Source organism: Gallus gallus, chromosome 2 (assembly GCF_016699485.2).
Source record: "Gallus gallus isolate bGalGal1 chromosome 2, bGalGal1.mat.broiler.GRCg7b, whole genome shotgun sequence".
In the NCBI taxonomy this organism is placed as follows: Eukaryota; Metazoa; Chordata; class Aves; order Galliformes; family Phasianidae; genus Gallus; species Gallus gallus.
Window position 1 is genome coordinate 58759481 of NC_052533.1, and position 25506 is coordinate 58784986.

General features: G+C 37.5%; 1 protein-coding gene across 2 annotated transcripts in view; it reads right to left on the reverse strand.

The window, feature by feature from the left end:
- Positions 1 to 4840: 4840 nt before the first annotated feature.
- CDKAL1 (CDK5 regulatory subunit associated protein 1 like 1) overlaps positions 4841 to 25506 on the reverse strand; it is a 376852-nt gene continuing 356186 nt past the window's right edge. For both annotated transcript variants that reach the window (XM_418914.8, XM_004939622.5), the window contains one exon: positions 4841 to 5397. In XM_418914.8, coding sequence (XP_418914.3) covers positions 5191 to 5397 — 207 coding nt within the window. In that variant the 3' untranslated portion in view covers positions 4841 to 5190. The remainder of the gene's footprint in view (positions 5398 to 25506) is intronic.

Below are 25506 nucleotides of genomic sequence, written 5' to 3' on the forward strand. Positions count from 1 at the left end.
ACACCACCCAGGAAGGGAGTAGACAGTATTTTATGCTCAGCTGAGCACAACAAGCCTGTTCTCACACTCAGCAACAGACGGGACATAGAAAGCATGCAAGCTGTAAGCATGAGTCTGAATCACACTCTGGTCACTAGCATGGAATTTTGTTCCATTACCTACAACCAGCACTCAGCAAACCATCCAAAGCAGAATGTACTCCATAAAATCTCACAGTTGTAGTGCTTTTCAGTAACAGCTATCATTACTAAATAGCTTCCAATAAAACAAAGATTGCAAAGGAGATGCTTAAATATTAGCCTTTCTCCATTTGTGGGATATAATTCACATACCCTGCCTCTCCCCACTCAGTGAAATAAACGTTAAACAAAAAGCAGATTTTTCTTCTTAGTCTGGTTAGGTTTTTTTCCAGAGGAATCTTCATCTTGGAACCTTGGAATGTATACTGAGTATTCAGAAAAAAGAGAAGAAGAAAAAGGTGCAAAGAGGAGCGTTAGCCTGATGGTGTGTAATAGTTAGTTCCCTTCTGCACTTCCAATGTGTTTCTCTGGTGACATAACTACTACATAATATGCTCTTAATCTTAAACATAATTCGTTCGGGACTTTTTTATTATTATTATTTTCTTCTCTTTCTCTCTTCTTTCTCCTCTCCTTTTGCCTCCTTCTACTCTCCTTTCCCAGTCGGGGGAGGGGTTGGGGAGGGTCATTCTGATGGCTGGAATTAGCGCATTCACAATGAAGAGTCCATAAAAAAGTTCAGCTGCAAATAGCAGATGAAGCTGTATGACAGAAGAGGTGTCTGATGCTTCACTAGCTGCTGGTTTTGGGGTGTGCATATACATCCCTGCTACATTGCTGTATTTCAGTCTGCTCTCAAACATCCAATTTAGACACTGGATTTTTCCATTACATAACAAAATGCAGTTTACTCTGAACAGTAATAAAAGAGTGAGCAACTACTCATTGCAGGTAGAGAAAGAGGACACACAAGGCAGATATTACGATCCTTTTTAGATGATCAGCTCCCACATGAAAGAATATCTCATACTCTTTGATCATCATAACACCTTAATCGTTGGACCACATATCCTCACCTTCCTATTTCTTATCCTACCTCCCTAACAGGATCACAAGGAAAGTTAGGCACATTATCTAACTATTCCTTTTAGCTTCTGATATTGACAGGGGTGACTTGATCCAGCAGAGCGTTAAGGAAATGGGAAGTCCGCAGAGATGGTGAAAAGGCCTGAGAGGCTGTGAAAGGGAGGAACAAAGAGATCTGAGGATCTTTTCTGCCATCGTGTTTGATGAGCTTTTTGACTGGAACACAGGCACTTTCACTACTTTTCAAACACCCAACTTGTCACAACATAGCACAATGAGATCTACAATACAATTGATACTTACCCAAAACAGCTTCCCAGGTGGGAGTTAACAGACTTCGGTACACCTGCAAGTGCAGGGACACAATTATCTATTAGGATTTTCTTATGATAGCAGGCTTCTTTAAGCTTAAAATAGCACTAGTCACAATTCTTTTCCTCTCCAAGAAGTGCGGAAGCATCTTTACATATTTTACAGAAAAATAAATAAGTAAATAATCAACTCAATGTTAAGTAAAAGCCTGCACGAATGCAATATGTGACTAAAAGACCCCTAACGATATTTGCAGAAACACTCTCCAGCACCATTCTAACATTAATTATCTAGCTATTATCCAGCAGATAAACCCTGCCTCTGAACAAGTCAAATGGTGTTTTGCAGCCAGTCCCTAATGCTGTGGGCTGTGCCTCCTGGTTCAAACCTGCTTTGCAACTTTTGTAGTAAGTTTTCATTTTGTACCCTAGCTTTACAAAGGCTTTACCGCCTCTCAATTTTTTTCCTGTTTTTGATTTCTAAAGGCTCCGTTCCTCTCTATACAATAAAATAAACCTCACAGATAGGCCACTGCCTACTCACTCCTCCAAATTCTCAGAGCTTTCTATTTGCCCTGCTCTCTGAAATGACGCACATCTTGTAGTTTAATAAGATAGACTTGTTAGTAACACACAAATGTTCGTAGACATAACTTCTTTACAGATATGCTCTGTGAGCAGATCACGCCACTCTCCCTGTGTATTTAAGCATAGTGGGAGGCTGGAGTTTTTAAAGTCAGATCTGCGTCTGGATAAGAGGAGCTCTATTTCTACTCTTGGAGCAGCAAGAGATTAGCAGCTTGAAATCACTTTGACAGTTTCAGTTACTCTATAGCATACCACAGGGAGCTTTAATTCCAACCTGTGAAATTGTAATTGCTTCCTGAGAGGAGTGGAAGGATTCTGAGTAATGGCCACAGCCAAGCTCTGCGTCAGGGTTGCCAGTTGCTGCCACTTCAGATATCACTCGTTGTTAGTCAAAAATCACTCCAGCTTTTCATATGGGAAGCTGAACTGGGGAGTGAACTAAATTAACAGAAGCTATCAGCTGTTCAGATGCGCACACGGTGATGTGATAGGGGGGATGAACTCTCTCCAAAAGGTATTCTCCTTTCTCTTTCTTGCTTTATCAAACAATCCTTACATAAAACACATCATCTATTTCATACCTCTTTCCTAAGCAAGTATGCCATTAATGGGAAACTGCAATAAGAAGATTAAATGACAAACTCCTCCAGCATCCAAAAACATGCAGAAGTAAACACAGAAAGCATGCACTTAGTATTTTTCAGAAGAGATTTAGGATGTCCTTGCTATTTAAGTCTTGCGGTTTGCAAGATTCCTCACTGAAAACAGCCAAAGAGAACTCAGAGCTGGGACAGACAATAAGAAAAATGGCTTAGGCTTCCTTGGTACCAAAAAGAAACACTCTCTGCTAAAAAGCAAAATGAAAACAACAAAAAAGAGCACTGAAGGTAGACCTCTTATTAGCCAGACTCACTCTATAGTGACCAGTGTGCTTATGCAGCTGATAGAGTGAGATAACCAACTGTGGGGAACATTCTCCTGCAATGTCCTCATTAGTTTAGAGTGCAGTAGATTTCTCACCCACACTGATGGCTTCTGAAGAGAATACATGATAAAAGTCACACATATTGCTGATTTAATTTTAATTTTTAATTCTTAATTTTAATTCTGATGTAATCTAAGTGCCACCCAGCCAGGCACTGAGAAGCATTCGGGGAAACAAACGGGGGCAAAACTCATAGATCAGATGCGTTCAGGTCAACCTGTTCCTGAAAGGAGATAAGGCTTCTTCAAAGTCTCAGATGTAAACCAATAGAAATGCATGAAAAACACAGTACTGCTCTACAGTAAAAAGTGTCAAAAAGACCTCTCGAAATCTAAAAGAAAATAATAAAACACTTGGTATACAACACTTCCTACTTATCAGTGGAAAGCTCAGTTTAAGGATATACTGCATCTGTGGGCACTGTCACTTATAAAAAAGTTTTCTTTGCCCTCTTCTCATATACTGCACTATTTCCAAGAAAATACGCTGGTTCCATTAGCACCAACAGAATCTAAATCATAAGCTTCGTAAATCTCTGCAACAGCTGATGCCATGAGTCTGTAATTGCTGTGATTAGATAAGCTAGAGTGGCTGACAGTGAGGGTGCTGGAGGCATAGCACAAATCTGCATGGCTTATTACTATCAAATGCAAAAATATGGCTTAGATGTAATGATTTTGTCAACTCATAGTTTTCCTGAGAATCTTGTGATATAGGGCAGTTGCTTCTAAATTTCAGCCCCTGGAATCAAGTCCTTCTTTTCTTTTTATTCTTTTATTTTTTTCTTTTCTTTCTTAAGAATTCCAGATTTCTTAAAAATGTGAATTACTGATTGTCACATATGTTTGGTTGTAGAGAAAAACCCGGAAAAAAACCCGCAAATCAAGAGCACAGGATTTTGTTTTCTTTTCTTTTTTTTTTTTCTTTTTAAGTCTCAACATTTTTGAGTTTTGGCTCATAACTGTTAGTGGTTGCAATAAGAAAAATAGTATTTAATTCATTACACACCTAAACTCCTGGAGACAGTTACATTTGCGGATATGACCTTCAGGCTGTACTGGAAACACTGTGGCGGAACTTCTTGTATCTATGATAAAACCTCAGCTTAAACAGTACAAAGCACTCTTCCTAGGAGATTATTCATCTGCATTGGAGAGTCACGTTTGGAACACAGGCTCAGTCCTACACTAACATACTGAAAACACTGTTCCTGCTTTAAGATTTAAAGCAGGCTTTGCAAGTGGTAATTTGGATGAAGATCTATGCAAGTGACATAGGCTGAGCAAAAGAACAATTTCATGTATATAGCAGCTTGGAAGACTTCAGTCCCTGACTGACTAGCACAGTCTGAGATGTACAGAGATCTTGTAGTGACAAAAATGGCTTGTTGAATGTAATTAGAGATTTGGACTGAGCAAAATGTAGATTCCCCACTAACGGAGCGATATTGTCTTACACACAGCTAATATGAGGTTCACTTCTGTTTCTCTGAGCATGGTACTGTCTATGGAGATTGTATTAACCCATCCTTTAGGAGAACTCTACCGCTGGAATTCACATTCAACAACAACAACAACAACAACAAAAATACAACTTTCTGTGTAAAAAAAACAATTTTTGTTGTATCAACAAAGGCTAATAACTCCTTCTGAAGTTGACAGAGGCAAGATGGCAGACCAAGAATTCTTTCAGACAGGAAAGCAAAATCAATAGCAACAAATGATGAACTTTAATGGCTGAGCAGTGTTTGAGTCTAACGTAAAAAGATGAATATCAAACCATCACACTGCATTAAGCAAAATCTTTAAGGAAGCTGTAAATGTTTTGCACATAAAAGATTAGCAACAACACTCAATTGAAAGATTTATTAAAAGCTTTATGGGTTTTCTGCACACAATTCAACCTGCCACGGCAGTTACAAAAAGAGTAAGCAATGCAAACATTGCATCATTTTAGAAAAACGAAGAGGAAGAAAGATACAATAAACTACTCTGCCAAACAAAGATCTCAAACTTCATGTCTCCCAGAGCTTATTAGCATTCACTCCTATGAATGACAAGAAAGGCATAGGGTGAGTACAAATTATTGCCTGATTTATATCACTTTTTACTTTTTAAGAGAGAGGGAATTGTTGGTAAAAGTGTTTTCTTTGAAGATTTTAAACAGCAATTTTATTGTTTTTATAAAAGCTGCATTCAATTCACAGTTCTCTTTTCATTCCTCCATAGTAAACCATAGCAAGAAATGCCAGTAGAGCCAGGCTGACAGACAGTATCTTCAGTCCGCTTCCTTCCGGGTGCCATGGGAGATGCAAAGCCATCCAGGGAATGAGTGGTGCTTTCACTGGGATCTCAGCAGACCGATGTGCTTTCCACTTCGTGCCATTCCGTGGTGCATGCCTGAACTCCTGTGAAGAAATGAACACATTAAGATTGAAACTTTGCTATGTATTTCCGATTGTACATATCAGATACAAACAATATCTCCCCTTTGCATTGAGGTTCAAAACAATACACCTTTTCAATACAAATAACAATTCAATCTGCGTTGCATCAACATCTGGTCATCTGTTTTTCATACAGAATTCTTATCAATGCCATACAAAGTCAATCTTTTTAATGGAATTAACTGCTGCATCAATGAAGCTGATAACAATAGATACAAATCTCCCAAATGTTATCAAAGAGAGTTGGTTAAGGATTTATTACTATTTTTTAATTTATTTGTTTTGCTGCTATCTCACTACTCTCCCACTTTTGGTCTCTTCAGAAGTCATCTCTAGCTAGTGATAATGGAGTCCACAGCACAAGAATTCTTTGCGCAGCAGGGCTCTTCTGTAGTCAACCATCATACCCTGGTGTGCCAGCTCACTGGTGCTTGAAAATCCTCCCACAAAGCTTTTCCTTTTGCCTGACCCCCAGGAGGCAGCTGGGCCAAAACACTCACCTTCTCATTCAGCATACTGAATCCCAGTTCCCTGCTGCGCCTGCCATTACCACTCTCAACCTGACTGCAAGCACCAAGATCCTCCAGAACACGAGGACTTCTAACTGCAGCACAAGTTACAGATGTTGAATCACCATTTCAGCTTAAATCCAAGTGGAATGAATAAGATATTCCTCTGTCTTGCAACCTTGTTCAGTTCAGCATGCTAGCCATGGAGATATTTAAAAGTAAGAGCATCTATTAACACTGTAATCTGATGACATTTGCAAGAGGTGTAAGTGGAAAAGAAAGCAAAAGGTGCAATTACACAAAAGTAAAATGATCTCGCATCAGGCAGTTCAATACTTCTGTTCAACATTTCTTTCACCCTCTGCATCTCAATAATGAATTCAACTGAACTCAGCCTGGTTTATAATTGGTCTGAAATTTTTCCAGGTAAAAAAAGAGTTAGATGAATCCCCCCCCCCCTTTTTTTTTCCTTTACATTTTATAGGAAACAAGTCAGGCACCCACAAAGTACCTCTCTGGATAATCGTGCATTTCCAAGCACTGGAACACGGTCACATAAAAGCACAGACGCTTGATTCCCTCTTTCACCAAACATATTGCTGGGCAAATTCAAGGAAATATCAGAGCTCCAAGACATGTGCTTGCCCCAGAAAGTGTGATTGCACAATTCAGATTTTCTGCAACTGCCTCTTCTTTCTCACTTCAGGAATCAGTTCCATTATAGCAATTGCAGAAGGAAACTAATGATTGCTACCGGTTAGGTAAGCAAGCATCAGAGGGGTAAATGGCAGCCTGACTTAAGTGTTATTTTAACATCTGAGGTATTGTTGATTTAGATCACAATTCACATAGGTGGAAGGCTACTGAACAAATGACATATGAATGGAGGAGGGGTTCTTATATGTACTGCACCCAGAAGATCATCAGCTGGATGAAGAAAAGGAAACAGGTAAGCAAGTTGGAGTATAGTTCTCCGTAGCAAAAGGCATGGTAACAATACCAAAACTATTAACATGTTGCTCCATATTGCTAACAACTACAACCAGTGAATTTTTAGTTACAGGCCACAGCTATTTTATCCCTCAAAATCAAAGCTGATTAAACCTTGTATGCAGAATAACCTGGAAACCAGACGGTATCAACAATTAATAATGTTTATATATATGAATAAAACTCATCTGCAATATACTCGTTTTAGAGATTTATAAAGCCTTTCCCTTCTTTGCAAGTCTCACAAATCTCTAAGTAGCATAATTTATGGTCATGCTCAGTTTTAATATGCATTTCTTCATGTTAACACTAGAGTCCAAGCTGATTAAAAGAATGGGTTAGGCCATAAAAATAACAATATAATCCAACACTGATATATTTGATATTTAATTCTTACTGATTCATGACTTTTCAAATCTGGGTAACTGCAACCTAACTCCTAACTCCTGATTAAATATTCATATGCAGTTTGATAATCCTGAAGTAAAGTCCTGAACATTCAGTTGTGCAAAACCAGATACCCTTTGTCTGTTACAAGATGACAAGTACCTCAGTAGTTTCTAACTACCTCATCCATGTTGCTCCACATGCTCAGCCCTGACTTCCTATATACTGTCTTTATGGGACTGAGGATAGCCAGCTAACAACCCAAACACAAGTTACAACGGATACCAAGTTTTGAGGGACTTGACGTTTCTTGACGTTAACCAAATAGTCTTTTGTTCACTCTGCAGTTTGTATAACAGCTTTTAAACGTGATAATCTCTCAGAGACACCTGCAGGTAGATGCCTCTTCCTAAGAGCCTGCCCTGAGGCTCTGTAAGGTGCAGCACAGAATTCTCAATAGCAAGAGGAAGAGCTCAGCTAAACTGGATGCACTGTCTCAAGCATGAGTGAAGGACTGCAGTGGTCCTCAGTGCAGAATGTAAAACAGTGAAGAGCCCACCTATTATATAATCTGCTCTTAATATCATGTAACTATCGCAGTACCAGCTGAGGAAAACACAACATACAGATTTTTATCTGTATAGAAGTCTTTTCATAGGCTCCATTTGAGGAACTGGTTTTCAGTAGTATACACCATAGTTTATATTGCATGCACAGAGAAGGATGGGAGAGGATGAGATTACACAAACCAAAACTAAAACCATGCATTCTAGAGCAGACGAGAGAAATTTCAGTAGCTTCTTTGGGCCATCATCTGATCTACAGAGTTTGCAGTACTTAAGTGCTATATTCTGAGTTCATCCACAATTTTTATTTTCCCTTAAGCTTTCTACCTAGTGTACCTTGAGGAACAGGACAACTGCGGAACACCTTTCTTAAAACCAAGATCATTATAGCCACTTTGGCTGGCTGGGGGCAAACATTTCACCTGTAGAGCTAGCTAATTTCCTCCAGCTCCGACTTTATTGAAGTATTAATTCTGTAAGGCCCTTGTTGTATCTCTGGAGAAAAGTGTTTACTGTACACAATCACTAGTGAGATTACAACAGTTTCTTAACCTGAGCTCATAAACACCTTCGTAGCTGTAAGACTTTGGAAGATTAGCATAATGATTCAGCTTACTGGAATTGAGAACTAAGAGTCCAAAGAGTCTTTTTTAGCTGAAAAATTCTTGGGGGAAATAAGAAAGAAGTTTCCAGAAATATAAATTCATACTAATTTAAATCTTGCTAGGCCATACATCCTTGAGTAGACTTGTTATTAATAAAGAGGACTGTTCTCACTGGAAAGGAAAAGGTATTCTAAGATTTACACATACAGTGTTAATCACAAGGAGGGGAAGAGGGAAAATTATCAAACTGAAATGCAAAGAAGGCATTTTGAGCTAAGCATCTTGTATTTCCATGGAGTTAGCCTTTCATCTTGTTTTGGCAGACACAAAGTAAACACAGGACTTTGCTAATAAGGTATAATATAAATTATTAAACCATCTAGTATATGATCAAATGCATTTCAGATTATTTTTTGCATAATTCTGCCTTGACAACTGCCAGGAGTAATATATTTTCTGTACTCTTGCACAGACCCATTGATTGCTGTCTTTCTGAAGCTCCAGTCACAATCGTAAACTGCTATGCATGAAAGAAATACACAATCACATCAAACCCTAAGCTTTGGCATCTGTCGATCACAGCCTAGCTTTTTGTAAGATCTCACTTCATGTTAGTCAACAAAGACACGATAGCAACTCTTAGGCTCTGAGCTGAGGTTTTAATAGATTCAAGACATTCCTTACATGCAAATTTCTTTCATGGCTCAGGGGCACTGTTAGAGCTTGAAGTGTTAGCTAACTGCTGTGAAAAACTAATTGACTGAGCATATCTCAAGATAAATTTGACTTCTGAATCTTCTAGCTCAAGCAAGTATATTTTACACACTACTACTGGGTTTAAAAATATGGACTTTTATATAATCACATACAAGTAGCCTGTGTGACAAATTAGAAGAAAACATGTAAAAAAATATGCATTACATATCCTACTGTGCCATTCCAAACTCTGGGCTATTCCTCTTTGGAGGCATTTTTCAGATTTAAAAAACAAACAGTTACTGAAGGTCACACAAATTACACATTGGAAATATATGTAAAGTTATATTTAATAGTTCCAGAAGACACATTTAGTTCTGTAGCTATTAAGAGAGCTCCCTTGATTTATTACTCACTGTATTCTACTAGCCGCCTTCTGCAAATGTGGAACACTGATTTCAAAGCAGAAAATAAAAGGCATAATTTTTTTTTCTAATGAAATTACATGATCATTCCCATAAGAAACATCCCTACTACCATGTATATACTCCCAATGAATGCACAGTGCTTTGCTGTTCAGAGAAAGTGCTGCCTAAAAGCATGCTTGCATCAAATGTTATCATCTGTATATCATTCCTAGGAACTCGCTGATTCCAAATTCCAACATTTATTACTTATTCATTTTAAGAAATGAGAAGCATTGAAAAAATAATTAAAGAAACCAGGCACTTCTGTAAAGGGAATTATATATTTTTTTTTCCTTTTTTTTTTTTTTTTCTGGTGCGTGCTTAAGAACGTGCATGTGTGCATATGTGTGTGATGTGAGCGTATGTTTTAAGATATCACAGAAAGAACTGAACCAGGATAAATACAAATTTTATATTAAATTCTCACTAAATGATCAGTATTGGCGATAATTAGGATTCTACTATCCCCAAGTCACTACCACTGAAGTTATAGCAGGAAAAAAAATTAACAAAGCGTCATGCAAATGGCTGTCATTAATTGCTAAAATTATCTTATTGTCTGTCAGAGGATCCTAGGCTAATTCAGACTGCACCTAACCCATCCTCCAGCTCAAAGAATGATCAGATATGGCCCAGCTTGCTCAGGGCCTTAACTAGTCAGGCCTTGAAAACTTCCAAGGTCAGAGACTGCACAGCCTCTGGACTGTTGTATAACTACTTGATGGTATACATGGAAAATTTTTTTCTCCTTATATCCAGTCAGAACCTCTTATTTCAACTTATGCTTACTGTCTCTCCTTCCAGAAGCACCGCTCTAAACAATGGAGTCTTCTGAATAGTCTTCCCATAGGAACTGGGGGTCTTCTGTTTAGTCCCCCTGAAGAGGCCCCTTCTCCAGATTTCAACAAATCTATTCCCTGAGCCTCTACTCCCATGTGCCTAGTGATAGGACTAGAGGGAATGGCCTCAAGTTGCACCAGGGGAGATTCAGGTTGGACAGTAGGAAAAATTTATTGTAGAGAAGAGTGGTTAGGCAGTGGAATGGGCTGCCCAGGAAGGTGGATGAGTCACTGTCCCTGGAGGTGTTCAAGAAACATTTAGATGTTGTACCAAAGGAGATAGTTTAGCGGGGAAGTACTGGTGGTAGGTGGATTTTTGGACCGGATGATCTTAGAGGTCTTTTCCAACCTTGGCAATTCTATGATTCCCTGCTCTTTTTTATGTTCTTACCTAAGGGTAGACCTACCTACTTCTTTTTGCTCCTTCAAATAATCTTTAAGCATTAGTATTCCTTCACTGAGCCTTAAAACTCATAATGTAGTTAGTTAAAAGCTAGACAAAAGGCAAAGTAACTGGGGCTTACTAAATAACTTCCTTTCCGATGTACTCTTTAAGACGTGGGAAACACCCAAAAAAATCAAATAACAAAAGAAACAAAAATAATAACAACAGCCAAGGAAAAATAAGCCAAAAACATTTCCAAAATCCTTAAAACACACTCTACTTTAAAAGTACTGTTTTGCATTATATTCACTTGTTCTAGCTTGTCTCTTTATCTACCTATAAATCCTTCCAGTAAGGAGCTGACTTTTTTTTATATAGTAATACTTTCTGATACTATTAAACTCCTACTATACAGTGTACAGATTTTCAAAGTAAATTGTCATTCACAATCAGAAGCAACATTCTGAAGAACAGTGTAATGTCTGCATTCTAAGCGTTTTTCTTAACAAGGTGTATGGGGCATCAATCACTACACTGAGATCTCACACCACAGGAAACCAGTGACTCGAATCAGTACTTGCAACCACAAAAGAACTGAGGGTGATTTTAAGCAGAAAAGTTTGTGATTCAAAATTCACAGTAACCCAAATAATGACCTGAAATGACAAATGAACTTAGGAGCACAATGTGGACAAATTCAGGATCGGGATCTTTCACTATTTGCTTCCTTGTACAGAGATGGCATCTCCTTTATAAAGGAGATGACAGCTGCTTGCTCTGGCCACTTATCTGGTTTAGTTGGTTAACAGACGAATCCATTTCCTAGAGATCACCAGCACAGAATTCACAGCTTTGAATGGTCTTTCATGTCACTATCACCTCTACTGAAATGCACCACCCACTGTCTCACTGTGCTCACATCCTCTGTTTGGTCTCTGATGTTATGGGCCAACATAAAATAGGCAGTATTACTTTCAGATCAGCCCCCATATTAATGCCACAAGAATCATCAATATAGCTGAACGATAGTTAAGTTTCAACAGTGAAATGAGTAATATTGATTTAAGTTAGAAATGAACTATTAAGGTATCAACTTTAAGAGGAATTCTATATTCACAAATAATAGAAAGTATCCTCCCAAGCACTGTGACAAATATTCAGGAAAAATCTCAAGGGACATTCTCTGCCAAAATCAGGAAAAAGTCACAAGCAGTATCATGCAGTCTCATAAGTCTCATAAACATGGTATAAAGATGAGCATTTTTAATATTTAGGAATCATATTTCTTCCCACAGTTTCAATTTATGTATCAGTTTGTAGTTGTGGGTTCTATATGCTGCCTTCACTTTACAAGAACTGAAACAAAGAAAATTAAAATGCCTCCAGAGCCATACTGCAAGCCAGCAATATAGATCTCTACAATTCTTGTCCTAGGTTTCAGTTGTTACCAGAAGTCAATACAGCCTCTAAATCCTTTTATCTCTATCAAGCATAAGATTTAAATCCATTTTCTTAAAGTTACAAAATGTGCTCACCTTTAGCAACCTCACAATTTCTGTTACATTCATTTCTGCCCCATATTAAATACATCCAATTGCTGAGAATGTATGTGTATACAAAACACAACTGGAATCAGTCCTCTGTGAAAAGGAACATTTCATGTAAGTCTGACATCCAACAGTTAATAAACTGCTGACCAACTTTGTGGGTTCAGTGATAATCCAAAGGTTTGCTCTTCATATGGTCATGGCCTCTTTCCTTTAAGTGTCCTTACTTGTTTTAGGAGGTCTCCCACAGTGCCAGTTAGCATACTTCTGAGCACATAAGGGAGTATCTTGAAATTGGAGTCTCCTTTTTTAATTTCACACTCAGCAAAGTTCAACTGCAGTTAATGGAGAACTCTCTCATGGAAACATCAAACAGTGGTTACCGTGAGCAGCAAGCCTATCTGCTCTAACAGAGACTCAGTATCCCAAGCCTCTGTAAGTGACTCATCAGCCCGTCTCCGCAATAAAGATTACATGAGAAAAATCTTTCTTGGCTTGCTGCGTACTTTATGCTAGATAATCATGATAGCACCTTGGCATTATGCGTAAGACATCAAAGAACTGTAAATATCCAGCCTACAAGCTGTAACGAATATCTACCCTCAGGAGAGCATTTCTATCTTTCAGAGGGTGGTCTGACTAGACAACCAACTTCTGTATCTGTAAAAGATTGGAGAACATAAACATGAACTTACACCCTCTAATACTCAAACAGCAGAGATCTGTACCTCACCTGAGAGCCTCCAAAGAATCTGCTGAGCCTCATATCCTGTGTATGGGAACTGTTGAGTCATGGCCTGAACGTGATTGAATATGTCACATTTCTTTACTACGCTGACCAGTGAACAGTAAGAACATATTCCTCTGCCTCATCTTCATGTGTGAAATGAGAAGGTGACAGCTGCATTTCAGGAGGAGAAGGTAAAAATATGCTAATACTGCATCTGAAGTACTCAAAAAGTTAGTAATGGGAGTTGTAGGAAAGGTTAGTAAAGAAATTAAAATTTCCCTTGAGAGTGAACTGTATACAGCAAATAACAGTTATTATAAAATGAACAATGAAGAGGAAAAATATCTAACAATTGCTTATTAAATGAATGTCTCAGCTCTATGCATAGAAGGAAACAAATCAATATGTAAGAAAATTGTGCATAAGCACATAATTAAGATGCTGAAACATAATATGGTTGGCATCTACATGGAAAAGAGGAAGTGGAATTCTAGAATTTCCTTCTTTTTTTTTTCCATAGTACTTTGCTTTACACTCCAAATAATTTGTGCACATATGTATGTGAGAAATATCATTCTTAGTTTCTTCTTATCTCGTATCATAGGTCTTCAGTGTCATTGCAGTGCCACACTTTTCTCTGCATCTACAAGGATATTAGCCAGCAGAATACATCTCATTCTACTTTAGTACACTGTCTTTTTTTCCCTTTTGGTGTTTGGTTGTTGATTTGGTCTCTCGGTGAATACAAGGAGTAACTGGAATTGACTCCCAAGCAACTGGTGTCCTTGATTCTATCTATTTCATTATCTGTGCCCATGCTAATAACTTTTGAGACTACACACCCATTTCAACAATGGAAAAGCAGTCAATTAAGTTTCATAAATGTCAAAGGCTGGTATAAAAAAAAAAAATCTAAACCAGGGCTCTTTTGAGGAAAAAGTCAAAGAACAGCTTCCGCAATCTGGCTTTTTGCCCTCATCTTGCTGACCAATCTGCACTTCTATACTTCCAAATCACCTGCAATATTTACAAAAACCACCTACAATACATTATATGTCCACAGAGTAGTCAGAGAAGACAGGGAGGATGTGGATATGAAGCTGTGGTTTTTGTTAATAGAAACATATGACTCAAACTATGGAAAACCAGGCTTCATTAGTTCAACTATTCACTTCATTCTCTTTCTAACTGTGAAGGCTGTATTCTTGCAAAAAGACTGTTTCTGCATCATAGCACTTCAAAACTAAAGGCAAGACCAGATGATGAAAGCTGGATTAAGAATAAATATGTGAGAGGAAGGGAGATGGCACTGCTCAACATGGGATGGGGCACAATGTTTCAAAAATCTAGTTTGCTCATAAATATGAACAGTCCGCACTTCCCACTTCTCCCCCGTCTTTCCATAGCTGAGATGTATCTGATTGGATCATACCATTATAGAACAACGTATGATGTAAGAATGATTTCACATAGCTGTCGCAAAGGTATTTAACCTACTTTTGAGATGTGCCATGTTAGGTCAAAATAAAAATGGTAATGACTTTCTATCAAATATTTGTAGGCCATTTTCGTATAAATGAGGAAAAGATGAAGTTATTAAGACAGATTGACAGTCTTCAAAAGGAGTTTCTCTCACCTCTAAAACATTTCTTGTACTTCTCTGGAAAAAAAAACAATCTTTCCTAATGTAACAGATACACACTGCTTTTGGGAAAAATAAATGAAAAATCTAAGATAAACACAAACAGAACACAACCTGAAAATGGCTAATGTGTATGAGGCGCCTACAGTGATGGTAAGCACAAGCCCACAAAATAGTAAGTGTAGGATTTAATTTAGTCTTTAACAAATTGATGGGTTTAGATTTTAAAATGCTTCATGCCTACGTACTAGAGCTTAACAGCAATACAACAGGATTTTTATTGTGCAAGATAGGCTCAGAAGCGTAAATCTATAATTCATTCCTTTCCAGCTATTTAGAGCTATACATCTGGCTTTCCCCTGCGGTCCTGTGACAAAATCTGATTATGCTGCAGAATGTTAAGCATTCCTCACTAAAAAAAACCTACAGAACTAATGTTTCTTTGGACAGAAATACATGTTGAATAGTTCAAATACAAGAAGATTTTCTGTAATTCTAAGCCCTATTCCATTACTTCACTAAATTAAAGTTTGTATGTCTAGAAAAAGCTGTCAGAAACGGGATATGCACAGACATCCTTTTTTTGTATGATAATTATGCTATCTCCACTTATCAGATTTTGAATGTGCAAAATAATTGCCATATGGATAAGATAAAGCACAGACAGACTGACTGAAATGACTTACAATCATGTATGAACTCATGTCAAAACAAGGATGAGATTTAAAAAAAGTCCTTAGCCCTGATAACAAGACCCTTTCTTGAGGGGCAAGAAATCCATCTTGTTCATACTAGGTATAGGTAATTCTTGCAGTCATATGTTATTTTTGACAAAAGGAAAAGATGAAGCATACTGCCTATACATCTTTGTTCCAGGAAGAGTGTCTTCAAAAAAATTTTCAAGCAATAACAATCACATATTCATCAAAATTTGCAGTATGGAGCAGTCAATCCTTTTTGACTGGCCGTGAGTCTATTAAGAGCTTTACACTACAATGTCTTGCCAATCATGAAGCATGGCATAAATTCATCATGTGATGAATAGTTACTAGTTCTTCTCCACACATTATGTATACTCCAACATGGATGACCCTGTCCTGGTGCCCGCTGGAAAAACAGGTGTTGGGCAGTATCTAGTGAGGAGGGTGACCATAGGTGGCTACAGGTTGGCCCACACCGAAGGCTGCCCCTTTCTGCGCTTGTATAATGACAACACCCTCAACACATCTTGGAGATGGGTTCATTACACGCCAAGTCCCCCAGAACAGTTTTTCTGCTGCTAAGGCCAGGTAAAAAGGCAAAATAGGGTGTGTTATTCAGAAGAAACTGTCACAACTGCACAGCAACATCAACATTTATTATAGCACCTGGTGACTTAAGATAAGCTGGAAGCCAGAAAATAGCGACTTTCTTACAAGACGATGATCTATGTAGGCCAAATATTGTCTGCCTACAGGCCCTTAATTATTCTGTGTGATTATTATCACCCACAACTACAAATGTGGATTTCTTTTTAAGAAATGTTTATCACTGAAATCTTCTCAACTCCATGTTTCTATTTTACAAACATTTTGTCAGCCCTTTTCTACAATAAAGACTACTTTATTGAAAAATAAACATTATTTCTTGAAATAAAAAATAGTCTTGAAATGTCTTGAAAAAATAGACATTATTTCTTGCACACCTTGATGTTGCATGTAGTTCAGATTTGGTTTTGACTTTACACCAATGTATCTTAAAATTGTGCCAGCACTTACGACTTCAACAGTGAAAACGTGAAGCACCACTGAAGTATATACACTGCCTTCACTATACTTCTGAAGTCTCTATTTTTGATAGTACTTCCAGGATTTTAACTAGCATGTATTGTTTAGCCTGGCACTGGAGTAAGTCCGAACAAAAACAATCTGCATTTTTAAGCAGAGTTCTAACATCTGAAACAATAAATAGAGGTATGGGGGAACCCTTCAAGTCCTTTAAATATCCATTAGGAAGTAGACAGTAGAAGATTATCAAGATTAGTGTATTGTACACTAAGCACAAGTAAACTTGTTCTCTCTAATAAACACTTTAATTACTTTTCTAAAGATTTCTTCTACTTTATGGTCTTTGATAAAACCCGCAGGAACAATTTCCTTTAGAACATGCTATAAATAAGAACAAAACCTGTAATCAAATGAATTTAAGTATCAGAAGCCCCTGCACATAGTAGGGGGGGTTGAAACTCAGTGATGATTATGGTCTTTTTCAACCCAGGCCATTCTATGAGTCTATGAAAATTTCAGTGCAACAGGCAATGAGCCAAATTTCTTAGACCTCAAACTTTAAAAGCAAATTACTGCTCTCTTAGTTTGGGAGGACTTCCTAAAAAGAAATCTTAGATTGAGGGAGAGATTGTGGTAGGAGGGCAAGGGTTTAATTCTATCACTGTTTGGTCCAGTAGACTTGCAACAACATGCTTTATTGCTTAATGACATGATCAAGACCTTGATCTCATTATGCAGCAAAGGATCTAGAGTGAATGTTAAACCTGATATGGAATACAGTTTGTATAAACAGAAAGTTACTGGATGCAACCTCTAAAGAAGAACTGGTTTGCCACATTTGCATAGATACTGATAAAAACTTAAAAATTCATTTCTTTCCTCCACTGAAAAGGCTCTCATACATCTTTATTTATCATCTTATCCTTTACACCTCAAAAAATTCACTCAGTGTTACTGGGAACAAAATTTGAAACAAAAATATAAATCACTGTACAATGAATACCATCAAATATTATCTAGCTTGAGTGGGAAAATTTGATTATGAATAAATCTTAGTGTGTTACTGTAATTCAGAATTAGTCCTAATATTTCTGGAGTAGGTAAACATGACTTTAAAGGATTGGCCAGAGTAAAAAAGTTACTTGAAAAATACATTCATACATATCTTAGTGAATTCTCATTATCATAATAAGAGTCAACAAGACCAGAAGGGTTGATTTCAGTCATCTACTGAAAACCTGTTAAAACTTTTTGAGGTTATAATATTCTTAAAGGCTAGAGAACACCTTATTTTGCTTATATCAGGGTTGTTTTTTTTTTTTAATTAGATGCACTTTTTAAAACATTTTAAAGTTACATGCAATGACTGCAATTTTCAAAAGAATCTGAAAGCTAACAAAATCTCTCTCCACAATGGTTTTGGCAGCAAAAATATTTCTGAGAGGAAGAAGTTCAACATTTCAATACCTTGCATGAGTGAAAAAACCTCCTACTGATCTTCCCTTTGTTACCTGGGGAAATCTATACTACCCTCCTAAACCTCTGTTTCCTCTCGAGTGCTCCATGTGTCTTTTTTATGCTGACCTACTTAAGTATTCTTATAGAAAGACTGAGGATTACTGCACTGATAGATAATAAATAGGTAGAAAAATCATCCATCTCATAGTTCCTGTCCATAAGTCAATGAAGACTAAATGTCTTATCCTAATGACTGTGTATTCACTTGCAAGGAAATGAAAGGAGATGAGGAAGAAATGCAGAGTGAGATACTGTCTGTGAGCATTTTAGTGATCTAAAGATTAGTCAAAAGAAAAGGAAAAACTAAATAATGCAAGCAAAATCATAACATGTACACAGGCTGAATATTCTTCATTTACCTTTGACTACACTGATGTTGAACTCCACTAGAGAGGAAATAAAGATAATTTTGTAGTAACTTTTGCTGGCATGATCAGTTGGAAATAGGTGATCTCCAAAAAATAGAGAAATTGAGAAAAGCTGTGGCTGCCTTTTTTTATTTTTTTCTTCCTGAAAGCCAATTAACACTTGGAAAATTTATGAACTGGTACATTAAATAACAAAGCTTTACTAAAAGCCAATGCCTTTTGATCCTTTCCAAATAGTCTGTTGAATTGAAAAGAAAAAATATTTTAAAAAGAACTCCTTCCTAAAGGAGTGTCAAGTAGATAAAATTACCATGGCTACACACTTCCAATTTGTCTCTAAGTCAAGGGAGAACAGATCCCACTCTCTCATCTTACAGTGCAGCATGGGGTCAAGTACTAGAAATAATACACAAAAATGAAACAACCATTTCAGTACTTGAGGGTTCTACTTCTGGAGGCAGGAGAGGCTGAACGCTTCTGTTTAATTTTCTCTCCTTCTTCAGAAAATGACTTACAGTCAAATCATTCCAGTCATTACTATTTCCATTTTTCTGCATGCACTGCAGAGCATTAACACAATTATACAATTTAAAGTGATTAGACAGTAACAATCAGACAAATAACACTGCCCACCGGGTAAATGAAAAGGAAATAAACTACAGTTCTTATCTTTCCACCTGAAATGGTCTTGAGAGAGCATTTGTTTGAAAAAGGGCTACATAAAATGTGTTGTTTCAGCTGAGCTTTGATCACTGTAGCTGAAATTCAGCCCTGTCAGAGAGATAGGGAGAAAGGCAACCTGCCCGTTAAATTTAAGACCTCAGGATAAAACTACTTGGTAAAGGGATCTTATATTGGCTCTTGGCTTTGCTTTCTTTAATCATCTGTATGTGTTTTAACCTTCTATCCAATTCTGGATAAATGAGCCATCTTCTATTCCATTTTGTGAGCCATCAAATAATTGCTGGCTGAATTGAAATATGCATAAAATTACAGAAAATAAGGCTGGAAACAAACGTAAGAGTTCACCTAGCCCATACCCATCACTGAAGATGGATGACCTATACGTAAAAATGTTTTTCTCAAATACTTGCTAAACTTGTTTCTAAAGAATAGCATTGAAAAAAGAAATTCTCCAACCCACTACAGGCAATCCAAGTCAATTCTTATGCAAACTCAACAAGAAAAATGTTTTCAGGCTGTAAGAAAGAATCTCTCCTGAATTTCAGAGAGAGAAACTGAGAAATGTTCAGCTTTCAAGTAGAAGAAAAAAATTAAAATCAACTGAAATTCCCAAACAAATTAATCCAATGTGGAATACAGATGATGCATAAATCACAAAAGCTAGCACCTGAAGAACACTGGATTCTTTTTTTGACATTTTTTTCTCAGAAAAACAAGACTTTTGAAATTTCTTCCTAAAACCAAAAATAGATGGCTTTGAGCTCCACTTTTAAGAAGGAAATGTCATTTTTTTTAGACTCTGTTTTAGACACTGACTTTACAGTGACCTCTGTGAAATAATGGAAGAAAACATGAGAAAAAGAGATTAATTTAGAAGAATTTTACACCATTTTATATGGCTTCTATTTACAACCATAAGGGAACAAGACTAACACATTAAATAGAGATGATTAATAACTATAAAAGCACTAACTGGTTGCATGCCTCTCACTACAATCAGTTGTTTTAGAGAAAGGGTGAGAGAGCAACTTATAGAATAAAAGGTATTTTCCTACAACAGAAAATGCAAGAGCACTAAACATTGCACCATACTTTATGGAAATGTGGCACTACCTGAAAACTGTTTTACATTGGAAGCGTTCAATTGTTTGTCCACATATTTACGTTAAATAGAAAATTTCCAACATATTCCTCAAACTGCCCCTTCTTAGATGCTGCGATGTAAAAGCTTTGTAAAGTAGCTTTTCAACAGAGGTAAAAGGTGTGCTTTATTGTACTTTTTCTTTTTTGGAAGTTCTGACCTTTCATTAGCGTTTCTCATACTGTGTATATTTTGTGTCAGATTCCTTTCCTTGTATCTGCATGTCATTTTTTTTTCATCCAAAATCTACTTCTTTGACTTTTTTTTCCCCCCCAAATAACTGTTTGCTAATCCCTGTTTAGAATCCAGGCTTTCCACAACTTTGAAACTCCAACATACATAAAAACTTGTGCTTTATAATCCCTGCAGTTTTACACGTATCTTCCATGTCCTCGAAGGAAGTTTGGAGATCTTAATAGAGATCTCAATTTTGCCATGATTTCTTCCATTCTGGTTCCAGAAGACTACACATTCTTCTCTCTTCTCCATTTTATTTAGCCTGCGAGCGAAGCACTTTCTTCCTAAGATCAGAGAGTTTCCTTCAAGCTATGCTTTGGTGACTCTTCTTTCTGGCAGCTTATATAGAAGCCTTTGATTTTTGTATCTTTTCTATTTCCTAACATCTGAAAAAAAAAAGGCTGGGTAACATTTAGAGGTCATCTTTTGCTAAATAAATAGAGAGTACTTGTGGCTAACTAGGGGATGGGAACATAAAGTTTCTTTAGCAGCATCCAGAAGTACAGTGCTACCTCCAAAAAAATGAAGGGAGGACACAAAGAAAAAGGAACAAGCAAACTGATCAAACAGTTCCTTGCTATCTATATATCAGTGGCTTATTCCTCAATTCCTCTGAAGATCCCAAAGACCTGAATAACTGCTAGCTTAACTGTGGATATTGCTATGACCTGGGAGCCACTGAGATGTGCACCAAGATGCCAGAATAACAGAGAGAAATAGAGGCTGCTAGCATGATTTGTTCGCACGGGGAACATTAGACATAGAGAATGTTATCAATAAAGCAACTGAAAACGGGTAACTGAGACAAAGATGTGCCTATATTTGTTTCATAAGAAGGTCAGTCACAGATGATTATAGAAACAGGAATTCTAAACATAAAATAAGCGTGACTTTATAATCAAGTAGTCAGGTAAAATTGTTTTTCTGTGACTTAATTTTCCATTTGATTAAAATTTCCCACCAAAGGCTTCCAGACTTCTAGGCTTTGATTTTGGTAATACATAACAGTTCTGGAAGGCAGCCAGCCTTTTATTTATATCCTTTAGTCCTTAGGTCTCTTCTTTATATATTTCTTATCTTGTAGTACTTTTTTTCTTTAGTCACAGAACACATAAACAACTACAGTTATTTCTGAACTATGAAAGCATAAAATACTTTACTTCAGTTTCTTAACACCAAATCAGAATTCTCGCAGATTACTTTCATTGAATGATTAGGTTAGGATAAGCTCTTGTCTATAACTATGATATATTTGTTATGCATTTTATTTTGTCCTGCTGAGAAACTATAACGAAACTTAAACACGGTCAAATTAAATAAAAATGAAAATATCAAAATTTAGTTTTAGAATTAAATGACAATCAGACTGACACTGACACACTCCACTGACACCTTCATTCCTTATCTAGTGGTAACAAAAAAAGTATTCTGTGCATTTCAAATCACCTTCAAAACCTCACAGACAATATTAATAGAACACTTAATGGCATAGTAGACATGCTAACGAGGTACATCCTTGAAGCTTTGTCAATTCCTAACCTCCTCAGTAAGAGAGTATCACATCTGAAGCATTCACTTTTTTTTTCCCTATGAAATTTTGAAGAACTAATATTGATAAAGTTTTATTTACTGTTATTTTTAATTGCAAATAGCTACTTGTGATATGTTTATTATGTCTAGCAATCATTTTTAATGTCTACTATCAATACCCAGTCCATGCATCCTACGCTAGATTCACCAGAACCAAATCCAAAAATGCCTTCTGCTCATGCTTTATTGATTTCAGCTATCACCACATATCCTCTAAACCTTGTTCTACTACTGAATCGGCAAACTGCACATCTCAAGCCGTGAGAAATCTATACTAGATTTAAATTCCGGTAATTGAAATTACTAAGTATATTTGCCCTTCACTAACTATTGTGAAAACACTGCAATGTAGACACAATTCACTTTTGAGCAACTTCTATCAAAAATGCATGTTGAAGTAAAAAATTAATTCTGGTAAACAGCCGTGCATTTTAATACATAATAATTCCCCTACAATCAGTCAGACTAATCATTTTGACACCTTTTTAACTCGAGCTACTGGCTCTAGCATTTCTCCACACTCCCAGTCTTAAATTCTACCACAGAGCCTGCAGTTACTGAAAGTAAAGACCTTATTCTAAGCAATTTACTTAGACATTTTTTTTTGAGAAAATACATTAACTGCTAAGAAATTCTACAACACTGGTAAATATATAAAAATGGATGGATATATTAGGTGTGTTTTATGCAGACTGAAAAAGTATGATAAAAATGTATGCCAGAAATAGTCTGGAAATAATTTTATCACTATTTGCCTGCTTCTGATATGGCACAGATATAAAATGTACCAGAGTTCGACATAGAGTGTCAACATTTCTGAGTGTGATACACTGAATTCTTTCTTTTCCAATCAAAACTGTTGATTCTGTTTGTTGATCTTCATGCATTTATTTGTACCAAACAGTTACCACAATAATGCAGTCAAAAGGGTAAAAAACCAAAATGAAGCACCCAAACCAACAAACTAACAAAGTCAAAAAACACAGAAGCCATAACTGTCCTTGCAAGCCCACTGTATGCCTGTGGTGCTTCCTCTGAACTAACCAGAAGAAATTATTGAGGGAAATGCAGCAGGTGAGAAAGAAACACCATAGAAAAGTCAAATAAGCTCTGGTCCTTTGTAGGTAATTCCTCATCACAGCATTTTTGCTTAAGATGGTTTTGTGCTTCAGTCATCTATATATTAGGGCGCTCTCAGTTTTTGTAAACTGTTCAGTCATATGGTTAATGTCCTTAAATACTGAAAGATTTCCCTCTTCTGTGAACATTTTTCATTACAGAGAAATACATTTGTGATATATTTTGAAACACATCGTTCACTGTGTTCTATGCAAGCTGTTGAAAATATTATGAATGAATAATATTCTTAGAATACACTATCAGAACAGTACCTCTAGAACTGCTGCAGACTGTGTACAATCACATTACAGCCCTAAATCAGCACTGTCCCTCTTCCCTTCTTGCAAAGCAGTTTTATGCAAGAATGCTGAACTGTAAGCTACAGTCTCGGTACATTTCACGGTCATTAGGGAAGAGCTAAGTGCTTTACTGAATGGGAATGGACTAAAGCATAGACACTTTAAAGCAGTACAACTCTTTGTCACGTTTTTCTCTAAATTACCTCAGTCTACATTAAAATTTACATGTTACTCTGAACTAACTGCCATCACAGACCAGCAAACACAATGGAGCTGAGAGGAAGTCATACCACTGACAAGGTGAGAGCAGAGGTCCCACTGAAACTTCTCAAGTACTTCAGATAGCATGCTGTAGTGGAAATGCTAAGTCATGGCCTGAAACAGTGATTGAGCACCTGGTGGGAAGGCAGGGCCAACCCAGGGGAGCTCAGGTGCAATGCACCTGTGTGAGTGGAATGGGTGGAGTCAGGATCCACCCCTTCCCAGACCTCATTTAAGGGTTGGCAGTGGAGGTGAGAGTGTCTTTTGCTGAATATCCCTGCTTACCTGAGGTATTCCAAAGGAAGTAGCTCTTTTCCTTCACTTCTGTATAAAATCATGACTCTGTGGTTACTGTGTTTGGGCTCATTCTCATTTGCTATAGCCAAAGTCTTTGCCATCCTGCTATTATCATCCCACTATAGCATTACACATGCTATCTACATGATGCTGGCCAGTTCCTAGAAGAGCTTCTGCCCAGAGGACAACAGCACTGGATAAGAAAAATGTGCCTGATCTCAAGAGCCACCTGGCAGCTGGTTACACGTTCACTCAATCCCAAAATGTAAAGCAGGCCCTAATTCTTCCTCATTTAAGCAGGAAGGGAATGGGCCACATGTTTTCAATTTTTGTTTTATTCAGATCTTCCTTCTCTCTACTATATAGTTTGGTAACTTGGATCAACAAAAAAGTTATCCAAGGTTTTTGCTCTGTATGCTGTCCTTTTGAGAATGTAGTGGAGAGCCTTGGCATTCTGTTGAAGATTTGAGGGAGTATCTGGAAACATTTGTTCAAAATTGTCTCATTCTTCTTTCCCCAGTCTGTCATAAACACACGCAGAGAGCCATAAAATGGGTCAGATGACATGTTGCCCCATTCTCTTATCATTAAAAAGAGTCATCCTCTATGATATTTAGACTGCCTCTTAGATTCCACTTAAATCACCATTTAGACTGCTGATGAGTGGCATTCCTCAGATGTTGGTGCTGGAACCAGTGCTATTTAACATCTTTGTAGGTGTCATGGATAGTGAGATTGAGTGCATGCTCAGAAAGGTTGCAGATAACACCAAGCTGAGTGGAACAGTTGATGCCCTAGAGGGAAGGGATACCATCCACAGGGATCTGGACAGGCTTGAGAGAAGGGCAGCAAAGTCAAGTGCAAGGTCCTCCACCTGGATCAGAGCAATTCCAAGCACAAATACAGGCTGGGTAGAGAATGGCTTGAGAGCAGCTCTGAGGAGAAGGATTGGGGAGTGCTGGTTGATGAAATACTCAACATGAGATGGCTGAGTGCGCTTGCAGCCCAGAAGGCCAACCGTATCCTGGGCTGCGTCAAGAAAAGCATGGCCAGTAGGTCAAGGGAAGTGATTCTGCCCCTCTGCTCTCATGAGACCCCACCTGGAGTACTGTGTCCAGTTCTGGGGCTCTCAACACAAGAAGGACATGGAGCTGTTGAACTGAGTCCAGAGGAGGGCCACAGATATGATCAGAGGGTTTGAGAACCTGCCCTGTGAGGACAGGCTGAGACAGTTGGAGCTTTTCAGCCTGGAGAAGAGAAGGCTCTAAGAGGACCCTCTAGTGACCTTTCAGTACTTGACGGAAACCTACAGGAAAGCTGGGGAGGGACTTTTTATAAGGACAGGTAGCAACAGCACAAGGGGAAATGGCTTTAAACTGGGTAGATTTAAACTAGATATTAGGAAAAAATGCTTTACTGTGAGGGTG